This window comes from Macrotis lagotis, chromosome 1, assembly GCF_037893015.1.
Source record: "Macrotis lagotis isolate mMagLag1 chromosome 1, bilby.v1.9.chrom.fasta, whole genome shotgun sequence".
NCBI classification, from domain to species: Eukaryota; Metazoa; Chordata; class Mammalia; order Peramelemorphia; family Peramelidae; genus Macrotis; species Macrotis lagotis.
The window spans coordinates 877,311,811-877,325,552 of NC_133658.1; the positions used below are offsets into that span (position 1 = coordinate 877,311,811).

At 38.9% G+C, this 13,742-nt stretch overlaps 1 protein-coding gene across 4 annotated transcripts in view; it reads right to left on the reverse strand.

The window, feature by feature from the left end:
- DNAJC16 (DnaJ heat shock protein family (Hsp40) member C16) overlaps window positions 1-13,742 on the reverse strand; it is a 33,185-nt gene that overhangs the window by 10,890 nt on the left and 8,553 nt on the right. For all 4 annotated transcript variants that reach the window (XR_012474580.1, XR_012474579.1, XM_074218372.1 and 1 more), the window contains exons 5-8: window positions 4,953-5,137; window positions 2,516-2,620; window positions 1,662-1,820; window positions 255-385 (exon numbers count right to left, since the gene is read on the reverse strand). Coding sequence is in view for 2 of the 4 variants with exons in the window: in XM_074218372.1 (XP_074074473.1) it covers window positions 255-385; window positions 1,662-1,820; window positions 2,516-2,620; window positions 4,953-5,137 (580 nt within the window). In the remaining 2 variants the exon portion in view is untranslated. The remainder of the gene's footprint in view (window positions 1-254; window positions 386-1,661; window positions 1,821-2,515; window positions 2,621-4,952; window positions 5,138-13,742) is intronic.

A 13,742-nucleotide genomic window follows, 5' to 3' on the forward strand; every position in this document is an offset into this window, starting at 1 on the left:
AAGTGAGCCCACTTCAACCTTTGGGCAAGTGAACACAATTGTTTTAGCTTTTCTCTGTACACCTGACATTTGAACTCCTGATCATTATTTCTACTGTGTCTGAACTCTTTAAAACCACATACATTTTGTGGAAGTTATGGAGCCCCAGCACCCCAAGACAGGCAATGCTGATGGGAAAGGAGATAGCAGATTTTCTCAGCCCATTCCCTGAGTTTTCAGCTGCTAGAGATAGGAGAAAAGTCTCAAGATCTTACTTCCTTTGACGATGAGATCTCTTTACAGGGCACAGCTCATGGAACATCTTCTGGCTGGTGAGCCTGGCTGCTAGGAGGTACTTGTTTTGGGAGACGAAGTCTTCAATGGTTTGTTTCTTCAAACTCCGAGCCTGGAGAAACAAACCAAATTCCATTTTCCTGTACTAGATCACAGAGACCTTCCAAGCCCTGTGCATTTATAGGCAAAGGGGTTTCAAAGACAGAGAGGCTAAAAGATTGGCTCAGGGTCAGAGTGGAGGCTCTGAGTGACATGTAGCCACCAGAGTGAGCATCCTCTTGCCAGACTGATGAATATAGCAAGGTGCATATTAGTCAGAAATCTACAGAATATCAATACAGATTTTTGTGATCTACTTGAATACTGGATCTTTGGGAATATGGACTTGCTAAATCCAGCCCTTAATTCTAGATTCTGCTAAAAATTCTCAATGGAAAAAAGCATATCACACATAGAGCATAACTTTGTTCACTGGATTTCCTGCAAGCTCTTGAATAAAACACTTGAATGAGCTGGTAAATGGATTATACAAAAGGCTATTTTAGAGTTTCACTTGAGAGTCAAGAGGTAAAAACATTAATAACAATTCATGTTTATATAGCACTTTAAATTTTACAGGGCAAAAGGACTACACCATACCAGTAAAAAGTAAAGTAAGGCAATTCTCATATATATTTCAAATTGAATAATGTATAGATCAGTCTCTTAAGAAGCTGGGGGGGGGGGGGGCCCAGCGGCTAGGTGGTGCAGTGGACAGAGCACTGGCCCTGGAGTCAGGAGTACCTGAGTTCAAATCCGGCTTCACACACTTAATAATTACCTAGCTGTATGTCCTTGGGCAAGCCACTTAACCCAATTTGCCTTACAAAAAAAAAACCACCCTAAAAAAAAAAAGAAACTAGAGGGAATGAAGAGGGCAAAGGCTGTCAAGAGATCTAGCTAGTTCTCTAGCAGAATTTCTGATGTGGCATAAATTTTATTAAGGACTAAATATTAAGCCAGATTAAATACAGATAACTAAAATGTTAGACTATGATTAAATCTTTACTTAATTGTAAAGGTAAAATTTGAAAGAGATTTGCTCTTTCTTCTCCCCACAGATTATGTCTGATTTCAATATTCACATCACCTAAGCCTCTAGACAAAAGGAAACTTCTACATACCCGTACATAGGCAGCTAGGTGGTACAGAGGATAGAGAGCAGGTCTTAGAGTCAGAAGACTCATCTTCCTGAGTTCAAATCTGGTCTCAGACACTTATTAGATGTGTCCCTGGGCAAGTTTCCTCATCTATAAAATGAGCTGGAGAAGGAAATGGCCAACCACTCCAGTATCTTTGCCAAGAAAACCCCAAATGGGATCAGTTGGGCATGACACAATGACAAATACCTGTACAACATCAGCTGGCTTGTCTATATGTTCCTTGAAGACAAGCATGGTAGGAGTGTAGATGTTGACATTGTACTGACTTGTCATCTCTTGAGTCCCTCTCAAGCCGACATATACATATCCAAATGACAAATAATCCTTGTAGGCAAAAGCAATCAACTGGTGGAGTAATGCAGGAAAAAGTAGAAAAGAACAGTAAGTTCTACATCTGAAATCAGACCTGGAATTGTACCCCTTGATGGAAGCATTTAAAACCCTTCTAGGTCTTCATCTCGGTGTGCCAGATACAGAAACAAGGACAAATTTAAGTCCTATTTACAGACAAGGCACACAATCTTACTCTCTTTTAGCTTGAGGAGCTAATAACCTCTGCAGAATTTCCTATTCACTTTTATTACTCTGGATTTAGGCCTTGCATTCTTTGGGGAGGCCATGACCTTATTAACTCTTTTGCTAGTAGTTTTCCCAGGTCATGATGTTTTGATCCAGCCATTGATAACAATTCATGTTTATATAGCACTTTAAATTTTATAGGGCAAAAGAACTCAGGTTCTTAGCATCTATGTAAAGAAAATGTGCACATATGCACAATGTACAAATCAAACAAACTAGGACAGAGCTAGGAATACTGGTGGCCAACTGATTAGTCATATTTTTCAACCTGAAAATCTTTAAATGGGCCTACAACTCATTTAAAAGACAATCAGAAGAAAAGAAGTGATCTGGAAAGATCATTTCTACACTCCCCAGGGATCAGCTGGAATTTACTAAAAACACACCCTGGCTCAATGTCTCTCTCTACATAGACACCTCCTGCCACCAAGCCAGATTGTGGTCTCTGGCATATAATGTACCTTGTATAGCAATGGTGCCAGTGGCATGTGGTCAAACAGAAGGACATGAGGCTTATTTTCTTGCTGCCAGTCAGAGAGAAATCGGATGTAATTTTTATCAGTGACCTTAAAATTAGAGGAAAAAAAACAGGAAAAAAGAAAATTAAATGTTTGTTTTTATCTTTTTTGAGTAGGTTTAAAAGGAGATAAAGTTTTAAGCAGGCTTAAGAGATTAATGAAAATGCAGCCAATAGATCTTATTTTCATTTTCCTACTAAAGTTATTTAAATGGGAGGGGCGGCTAGGTGGCACAGTGGATAGAGCACCAGACTTGGAATCAGGAGTACCTGAGTTCAAATCCAGCCTCAGACACTTAATAATTACCTAGCTGTGTGGCCTTGGGCAAGCCACTTAACCCTATGCATTCCCTTGCCAAAAAAAAAAAAAGACCCAGGAACTCATAAAATCATTTGCTCCTGATTCTCATTTTTCACTTGAAATCATAATCTTTTCCATGACACCAAAAACCAAGTCCTTCAACTTTGGTTCTTTCTCTAATTACTTTTTGTATTGAGGCATTTATTCTGTTTGTATGAAATTCCCTAAAGCTAAAGACAGGGAAAGGGAACTGATCAATGACAGGACTTTCTCTGAAATAAAGCCCTTGAGAGTTTGGGGGGGGGGTAGGAATGAAGAGCCAAACTTCACTTATTGAGATCTTCCTCTATATCTCTCCAGAGTGATCTAACAAGAACCTGAAAATTTGATCCTAATGAGGCACATCTGGTACTGAGCCAGACTTTCAAAGCTGGAAGGGACAGACGGGCCAGGCAGACCCTGAACAGGACCTCCACTGGGTCATGTGCTGGACACTTGGCCCTTCAGTTCCCAGTGAAGAGCACATGTTCTACTTCTGAAGAGTGTTCACTGTCAGATGTTCTTTATATTGAACTAAGTGTCACATCTTCCCTACCCTCACTCAACCCCCACCCCCACCCCCTTCTGTACTTTGCTGTGACTCCTAGGATCAAGGAGAGCAAATGTGGCCTCTTGGTTTCTCTTTTAAAAGGTAATAATTTGATTTTTTAAAAAAGGTGACATCTCAACAATATTTTTTAAAAATTGCACCCTCCTATATTCCATTCCCCCCCCCCCCCACTATACAACTGGATAAGCTGCTGTCCAAAAAAGCTTACAACAGAGGAAGTGATGTAAAAACCTGAACAAAGTGAGGTTCTGGATTCCAGAATCTGCTCATTCTTTAAGTGGTCTACCTCATCTAGATAGTTCCTTTAGGACCAACTGAATTGTGTTTGAAATGACTTTTTTTCTCATTATAGTCCTTCAAAAAAATGCTTTCTTCCATTTTCTGATCTGAGAATTACGTTGAAAGAGTACAATGAAAATACTAGGATCTATTTACTATATTTTCTTTTGTTAATATAAGAGGACAAATTGGGGCACCCAGGTGGGGCAGTGGACAGAGCACTGGCCCTAGAGTCAGGAGGACCTGAATTCAAATGCACTTCGGACACTTAATAATTGACTAGTTGTGAGACCTTGGGTAAGTCACTTAACTCCATTGCCTTAAAATAAAAAAATAAAATTTAAAAAATTGAGGACAAATCCCTCAAGAGAGAAAAAAAAGGAAGATTTTGATACTTCTCAAAAGTTCTCAATTGAATGAAAGAAAAAACGAATAAGGGACTACCATAAAGCAGTTACTGGGCTGGGGGAGGGGGAGGGGGAAGAGAGAGAGAGAGAGAGAGAGAGAGAGAGAGAGAGGAGAAAAAGAGAAGAGAAAGGGGGAGGGGAAAGAGGGGAAGGGAGGGAAAGAGAGACACACACAGGACAAAAAATGAGAATTCAAGATGGTGCGGTAAATATGTAAGAAAAGTCTGAGCAAATATTTAATAGAAGAAAACACTGGCTGGCCTTGAAAAATGGGCAGGATGTGAACAGGGAGAGGTGAAGAGGAGCACAATTCATGTGTAGGGACTGAAGAGTTCAGTCAAAAGCAGAGTTGGGGGAATCTGTAAACTGTTCAGGGAACCAGAAGGTAGCATGTGATCTGAATGAAGCCCAGGCAAAGAAATAGGGTTAATTCTGTCAAAGTAATTTCATCTGACATAGAGATAATTCTGCTCCTTCCATACAGTTTTCATGTCTCAGAATCACTGTATCTAACCAAACAACCTGGATCCAACAATTCATTATAGGGTTGATTCAATTTGATATAATGTACAATTGAAAAGTGGCTAATATTCTTAATTAGTTCATTCTCCACACCTGTGCTTAGTTTCACCTTCACACTCAGGTGACTTAGTTTAATTAATTACTTTATTGCCCAACCCAACATAAACCTTAAATCTGCAAAGCCTTAGGCAATCCCCCCCCCCCAAAAAAAAAGGCTTTTCTAGCTTTCATATTCCTTGGCAGCAATCTCTATGAAACCTACCTTCTCCACCAGGTTTCCTGGAATGAGGCTCTCCACAAACTGTCGAAGGTTCTCTCGAACAACTGCATTGTGAAAGAATGAGATTTTTCCATTTATAATTCCTAGGATGGAGGGAGTGCTGTGTGCTCCCAGGTGATGGGCCAGACGTCTTTCATAGCCAGCATGGACAACACCAATTCCTACACCTGAAAAAAAAGGAGGGAGACTACATGAAGACTTTCTAGAGTACTGAGGTGGGTAAAAATAAGCAGAAGGACAGACTGAACATTGCTATTTTGGAACTTTTTTTTGCTTGGGAGGAAGACATGAGAACACTTAATACATCTTTTCCCTCAGTTTCCCCTCTTAAAATTCAACACTGAGAAACAATATCAGATCAATAATGATTTTGAAAGTTTCTAAGATAACATCTTTTCCATAGCCAACCTTCACTTTCTCTTGATTTCTCAAGTTTAGAATCCCAAAATGCTAATTAAAAGTCTAGTGTGAGCTAGACACTGATATAAATATGGATGAGGCAATTAACCTAGTGAGAAGTGTGTGTGTGTGTGTGTGGGGGGGGGGGAAAGACCCAGGAAAAATGGCCGAAGAGATGTGAGGAAGACGACTGGTTTTTATCTTGGCAGTAGAGGGGGACATGGATCAGACAAAGTTTTATAGAAAAAGTGCACCTGAGCTGAGTATTCAAGGAATGGAAGACTGCAAATAAATATGGGGGACACAGGAATAATTTTAGACATAGGGAAAAAAAAACAAGGGCAGCTGGTTTATCAAAGGGCAGGAATGGTGGGGAGAATTCTTAAGGGACTGAATAGTATGAAATAAAGTTGCAAAAACAGGGTGAAGGAAAATTGAAGTGAGCCTTGAATCTTCACAATCAAACCCATCTAGGAAGAGAAAGAATAACTAGAAACTATTACATTCATGTGCTTTTGACATGGATATTGTTATCAAGCTTTGCAAGACTATAGAATTCCCTTCTTGAGGGGTTCAAGGAAATAAAGTGGCATATTTAGTTATCTGACTTTATTCTTGTAGCTATTTCTGGTCATCTATATTGGGGTACTGGTGATGTGGGAAGGGAAACAAGAGGTAGATGTGAGGATTGGTGGTCTTGGCCCTGACTAGTCAACACTCTAGTGAAAAGTGGCAGAGGGCTAGTTGTCTCTTCACTGAAGCTTGTCTGAGACAGTCAGCCCTTTACCCTATAAAGATTCCTTTAGTCGATGATCGACCACAGATTGAGGATGGATGGGAGGCAGGGAGACCATTAGGAACCTGCTGCAATAGTTCCTGAGATGGGATTAGGTTCTGCTGTGGGAATGGCAGAAAGTAACAGAAGTGAGGGATGGGTGGGGGCAGAACCTGGGAGCCTGGGCCACTGAGAGGCTTCTGGAGATGAGGAGAGAGAAAAGCAGATAACTCTGGAAAGGCAGGTCTAGATTACTAGAAGGATGGTGATGCCCTCACAAAAATAGGAGTCTTCTGGAAAAAATGATGAGGGGGTGACATCCAGCTATGATAAGCTCAGCAGGTTCTGTCACCACATCTTCATCATAACTAATGCCTGGATCTGAGACTTGGTTTGGCTTGGGACCTCCTGTGCTGGGAGGAGAGTTTGCCCTGCTCCACCTGCTCACTAGTGGGTTTGGCCCCCAAATGGCTGCCCCCCAGGTGTTCTTCCTCTTGGTTCTGGTCAGGCCCCCACCCCACATAGCTGGCCTTGGTCCCAGGTGTTCCTTCTTCTGCCCCCCCCTCCCTGGCTTCCTCATACCAGAAGGCAACTTCACATTATGTAAAAATTACTTTATGTCAAGGTCTAGGGAAGGGTTTACTTACCTAAAATAAGAACTAAGTATACTTCTCTTCAAAAGATAGCTATGCCTCGACTATGTATCTTTGTAACAGGGGATAAGGTTTCTTTCTCAATTGGGGCACAGGAAGTTGGTGAGGGTGGAGGCGAAGGAAGAAAGGGCAGATTTCCATTTGCTGGAGTCAGTCAAATCTAGCTTAGATATTTACTAGCTGCGTGACTTTGGGCAAGTCACTTCATCTCTGTCTGCCTGTTACCTCATCTGTAAAATGGGAATCACGACAGAACCTACCTCTAAAGGTTGTGAAGATCAACAGTCACATATCTGCAAAGTGATTAGCAAAGCCCTATGTGCTCTTTCTAACCTCTTCCCTTCCCTTTAGCCACAGATTGTTCAAATCCACTTCTGTCTATACTCCAAAGGTTGGCAGAGTGAAATCCAAGATAATGTGATTTCAGGTCTTTCTAAATTAAAGTTTTAAATAAAATGATTTACAAACAAAAATCCCCAAATAGAAAATCAAGTAAACAGATTTTAAAGAAAAATATCCCTTTAAACATCAATGAACATAAAAATTCCTTGTCAGGATTCTAGGAACACACAGAAAGAAGTCATCTTTCCTCTCAGATAAAAGTATTTGCTAATTACTAATCAATCATCCATAGCATTATTACACAAAATTTAATCTGTTTGATTTTGTAAAAGATTGCAATGGACACTACCTTTTGACTTGACAGAATAACTCTTGAATTGTATTATTTTTTGTCTGGAATTCTCATGTAGTTTCCTTTATGATTGCTGTTTGTTCAGCCCAATCTATAGTAGATATTCCACACTTTCTGAATGTATAAAATCACAGCCAAACTACAGGAAATAGTCTGCAACTTGCTATCCATGAAAAGCCACTCATATGCTTCAATTTAGTGTACTTTTCCTGGTTAAAGGGAATGGCATTTCCCACAACACAAGGTTCCCTTCCTTAATCCATGTATAAAGGATGGGTTGGCCTTGGCCTTCTCCAAACCTGATTCCTTTGCCTAAGTTCCAGTGTCCTGTTGTAGAGGGTCCTCTGGTCTCATCTGGACGTGATGTTGCCAACTTTTCCTTAACTGCAAGAAAACCCTGATTTATTTGGAACCCAATAGGAACCTTCAATCTGACATAATGTAACTAGTACCCTCATTTTTAAGAGAAAATGATTTTTTTTAAAAATCAGACTTCCAAGGGATTTTTTTTAAAATTTATTTAAGGCAATAGGGTTAAGTGACTTGCCCCAAGGTCACACAGCTAGGCAATTATTAAGTGTCTGAGGTCAAACTTGAACTTAGCTCCTCCTGACTCCAGGGCCAGTGCTCTATCCACTGTGCCACCTAGCTGTCCCAAAGTGATTTCTTAACAGTGCAAGCACACAATTACTTGCTGAAATGAAATTTGGATCAGTTTCTTATTCTTTCCTTCAATCCTACCCACTAACTATTGTCATAATTGATTAGAATCTATGATAGAACACTATTGTTCTGTAAGAAATCATGAGGGAATAGGATTTCAGAAAAGCCTGGAAAGACTTGCATAAACTGATGCTGAATGAAATGAGCTGAACCAGATGAATTTTATACATATTACTAATAACTTTGGGTGATCAACTATGATGAAATTGTTCATTTCAGCAGTGTGATAATCAAAGACAATTTTTAAAAGATTTGTGATAGAAAATACCACCCATATTTAGAGAAGGAACTGTAGCGAATAAAGACCAAAACTTATCTTCTATTTTTAAAAGTTGTCTTATGTATTCTGTCATTTTTTTTCTCTCTAGTGTTTTATTTCTTCCATTTGGATCTGATTCTTCTCTCACACATGACCAATGTGGATCTGTGTTTAGCATGGTTATAAATGTAGAGCCTATATCAGATTGCTTTCTATTGGGGGAGGTGGGAGGGAAGAAGAAAAATGTAAAACTCAACTTTACAAAAAAAAAATTGGTTAAAAACTAACAGTTGTAATTGGAAAAACAAAAAAATTTTTTTTTCACATTTTTTGCAAGGCAAATGGGGTTAAGTGGCTTGTCCAAGGCCACACAGCTAGGTAATTATTAAGTGTCTGAGACTGGATTTGAACCCAGGTACTCCTGACTCCAGGGCCGGTGCTCTATCCACTGTGCCACCTAGCTGTCCCAAAGTGATTTCTTAACAGCGCCACCTAGCCACCCCTAACAAAATATTTTTTAAAAAAAAGAACTGATTAGAATCATACATCTGCCATTTACAACCCATGTGATCTTGCACAAATTCATCTCTATGCTGTCCTACTATATCATCTTGGATCACCCTGCCTTCTTATACAAGTGCTCTGAAGAAAGGTGGGGAAGATCAGAAAGCCCTTCTGATTGGGTCTGCTACAAATTAATGCTACACCTCAGCTGGGCTCTCACTGCTGCCAGGCAATCCTTCTACATCTTCATAACTAGCTCTCCACAGCTGCTCTTCAAACCTTTGAATACTTTCATAACTTTCCTACACTCAGTTGAGAACCTTGCCTCATATTTTGCTGAAAAAAGACTAACATTTGTGGAGAGCTCCCTCTTCTCCATTCTCCTAGTGTCTTACCTATTTCTAAGCAGTTAGGTGGTACAATAGATAGGGTGCTGGGCCTAGAATCAGGAAAACCAGACTCAAAACCAACCTCAGACCTGTTTACTAAGGTTTCTTGATTGTCTCAGTTTTCCCAACTGTAAAATGGGGGTGACAATAATAGCACCTAACTCCCAAGTTTGTGGCAAGGATCAAATGAGAAATTTAAATGTAAGGGCCTGACCAGGGTAACATTCTATAGAGTTGCTATTATTATTTGTATTCTCTTCTCCCATAGTCCTCTTCTACTTAGTGATCTTACCAGCTCCCATTGATCCTCATCTTTATGCTATAGATTCTCCAATCTATTTATCCCCAACTGCTTAGTGGACTTCTCAGACTGGGCATCTTAAATTCCGTAACTCCAAATCTGAATTAGATCTTCCCCTGAAACTTCTCTTCTCTATTATTGTCAAAGGCACCATCACCCTCCCAGGTCCCAGGCTTGAACTTTGGGGGTATCAGCCCCACTTCCTCACTCTTACCTCCACCCACCAACCATCCAAGCTGGTGCCAAAGCCTGTTGATTTCTCCTCCCTGGTAAGGCTCCTCATCATCCAGCACCTGGATTCCTGCTGTCTCAGTACCTCTCCTCATTCCACTCTCTGCCCCTCAGTGTCTAAAGCACAGCTTTGATTTTGTCACACCTATTCCCCTACCCTTACTCCAGTGCCTCCCTACCATCAACTGAACTGAACAGAAAATCCTCTGCTTGGTATTCAAAACCCTTTCCCTCCTTTCTTTCCAATCTTTTTATACCTAACTCCCCCATCATCTCTTCTGTCCAGTAATATTGGCCTCCTGGCTAATCCCAGACCTGGAATGCTCTCCCTCTTCATTTCTGCCTCCTAGCTTCCTTGAGGTCTCAGTTACAATCTCACCTTCTGTAGGAAAGCCTTTTCTCCTAATTGAACCTCTTAATTCTTAATTTCCTTTCTCTTAATTCTAGAACTATTCCTCAGTAATCATCTCCTGTTTATATTGTCTTGTTCATGTTGTCTCCTCAATGAGATTGCTTCTTGAAGGCAGGGACTGTCTTTTGTCTTTGTTTGAATCCCTAAGCTTAGCACAAGGCCTGACCTATAGGTGCTTGAATAAATGTTTACTGGATCTCAGTTTCCTCATCTGTAATATAAGGAGGTAGATCCCAAGACAAACCCAGAAACAATATGAATACAATTTACAAAATACTTTTTACACAAATAAAGTCAGGTCTAAACAACTAGAAAAACGTCATTTGCTCAGGGTTTGGCTGAGCTAATGTAATGAAAATGACAATTCTACCCAAATTAAATTACTTATTCATTGCCATACCAAACTATCAAAAAACTATTTTACACAGCTAGGAAAAAAATAGAAACAAAATCTATCCAGAGCAACAAAAGGTCAAGGATATCGAGGGAACTGAAGAAAGAAAAATGCAAAGGAAGATGGCATAGCCATTCCAAATCTAAAAGTATACTATAAAGCAGCAGGTCTCAAAAGTGCCTGGTACTGGTTAAGAAATAGAGTACTGGACCTGTGGATCAGAGTAGGTAGAAAAGAAAGAGCATTAAATGACTATAATAACTGTTTGACAAACTCAAAAACATTAACTTCTTGGATAAGAACTCACTATTGGACAAAAACTGATGGGATAACTGGAAAATAGTATGTTAAAAATTAGGTACAGACTTACATTCCACACCCTATACCAAAATAAAGTCAAAATGGGCACAGGATTTAGAAATAAAGAGTGATACCATAGGCCAATATGAGAAGTACTCTATCTGTCAAATCTATGGAAAAGGGAGAAATTTACAACTAAATAAGAAATAAAGAAAATTTTAAATTGCAAAATAGATGATTTTAACTATATTAAATTTAAAAGGTTTTGCACTAATAAAAACAAGGTAGCCAAGATTAGAAGGAAAACAGCTGGAAAACAACTTTTCACAGCTAATGGTTCTGATAAAGGTCTCATTTCTAAAACTATACAGAGAATTGAATCAAATTTATAAGGTTATATAAGAAAAGTCCCATATTTTTAAAAATATTTATGGCAGCTCTTTTTGTAGTGGCAAAGAATTGGAAATTGAGGGGATACCCATCATTATGGCATATGACTATTATGGAATGTTACTTCATATACCATACTTTATGGAATACTATTCCCATGTTACAAAAAACTACGAATGGTTGGACTTCAGAGATGCATGGAAAGAATTACAGGAACTAATGCTGAGCAAAGAAAGCAGAACCAAGAGAACATTATACATATTAACAACAATATTATGAGTTGATCAACTATGAAGGATGCAGCTCACCAGTTCAGAGATCTAGGATAATTCTGGGAGACCTGTTATGGACAATGCTATACACATCCAGAGGGGGAAAAAAAAACAAACCAAACCCCCCACCCCCTAGAAACTGAATGGATACTATGTTCATTCTTTTAAAACTTCTCTTATATTTTTTCCTTCTTATCCCATGGTTTTCTTTTTTTTCCCTTTAGTTCTAATTTCTCATACACAAAATGACTAAAACATAAATATGTTAAACACAAAAGGACATGTACAACTTTTACCAGTCTGTTCACTGCTGATAGGAAAGGAGGGTGGTAGAAAAATGTGTAACTTATCAACATGCAAGTGCATCAATGTTGAAAAATGTTCAAAATATATAAATGGAAAATGAAATATCAATTAAAAATAAGGTGGTAGAATTAGATGACCTCTTAGTTCTTTTCTAGTTCTAAATCTATAATCTTATAACAACTTATTTTTGAAACAATCATTCACCTTTCTTACAGATACTCTAAGAATTTTAGTCATCATGGAAAAATCCAAGCACATTCACTATGTTGTACTTACTAAGGCAGGAAAACAGACTCATATTTTATAAATATTTTGAACAAGTGTAAACAAAGTTTTCTGCTTGACTCAGCCCCACACTCCCTATTCCCTCCAGGTTTTATTTAATTTGTGTAGTTGCCACTTCTAATTCTCAGTTCTGCCCCTGAGTTGACTTTCTTGTAAATCTGTTCATCTTGATATTGGTTTGATTCTCCTCAGGATTCCCTATATCAGAAAAGTTTGTCTTCTGCTGAAACACCGTAACAGCAGGCTGACACTCGACCAACTAAAAGCTGAAATTCTTCCTCTTGCCAAGCTGGGCCATGGGTTCACTTCTTTAGTTATCCCAACGAGCAGCCCATGAATTATGGCAATGTCAAAAGTAAATTTTGAAGAAAAAGTTACAGAAATATTCTGTACTCAATAATTATATCAATGGAAATATATCCTAAAAATGCTTTTCTTTTCTTTTTCATACATGTTATTTTTTAGGTGAATTGCATTCTCAAGAGATTTTCATAGTAATATGATTATAGGAAACTAGAAACAAGCTAAATTTTCCAAATCAGGAGAATAATTCAAAATGTAATTAAGATTGCTAAGTATGAAGAGCAAGGGACAGTAGAGAAGAGGACAAACTGGCTCCAGGATCTAAACTCTTGCATCTGAGTTGTCTGACTACAGAGAAGGGGGCAACTCTACATTGCTGAAGAGAGTGTCTTAATTCATTAAACCACAAACCAATGCAGGCCCAAATCCTAATACCCAAAGATCAACGGGGAAGGTCTTTCAATGTAAAGTAAAAAAAAAAAAAAAAAAAAAAAGAACCAGAAGAATGGCACTCATAGAGGACAGTGAATGAGAACCCAATGGATGGGGAATGTTGATGGAAATGAAGAAAGAATAAATGAGAGTTATGATATCTTGTGTTGAAATTAGTTCACATAAATGTAACTACTTCCTGAGGAAGTTAAGTATCAAGTTTTTAATACATCATTTGTTTCAATGAGTAAGATAGTGCAAGGTTCCAAGAATAACTGGAGAGGAGCAGCAGAATAATCCCTTAAAAAAGTGAAAAAGAACTAACAAGAGTTACTAACTAGCAAGGTGCCTCTAGGAGGTAATAAACATTCAATGCAAATCCATCAGCCTTGGATTTTTGTGGCATTTGTTGGAGGAGGAAAAAGTAAATTCAATAAAGGGATAGGTCTCAAGCAAGAAGAGATTCCTCATGGCCACTACAGATGGCAAAAGCATTTTGCAAACTAACTGCAAAACTCACTGGCCTCAGACTCTCAAGGGTATATACCCCCTGCAGACCAAACCTACTCAAAGGCTGCCTGTTGTTGTTCAGTTGTTTCACATCAACTCTTATTTGTGACTATCAGGGGTTTTCTTGGCAGTGGTTTGACATTTCCATCTACAGCTCATTTTTCAAATGAAGAAACTGAAGCAAACAGCGTGAAATGACTTGTCTAGAGTCACACAACTCTTAAGTATCTGAAACTGGAT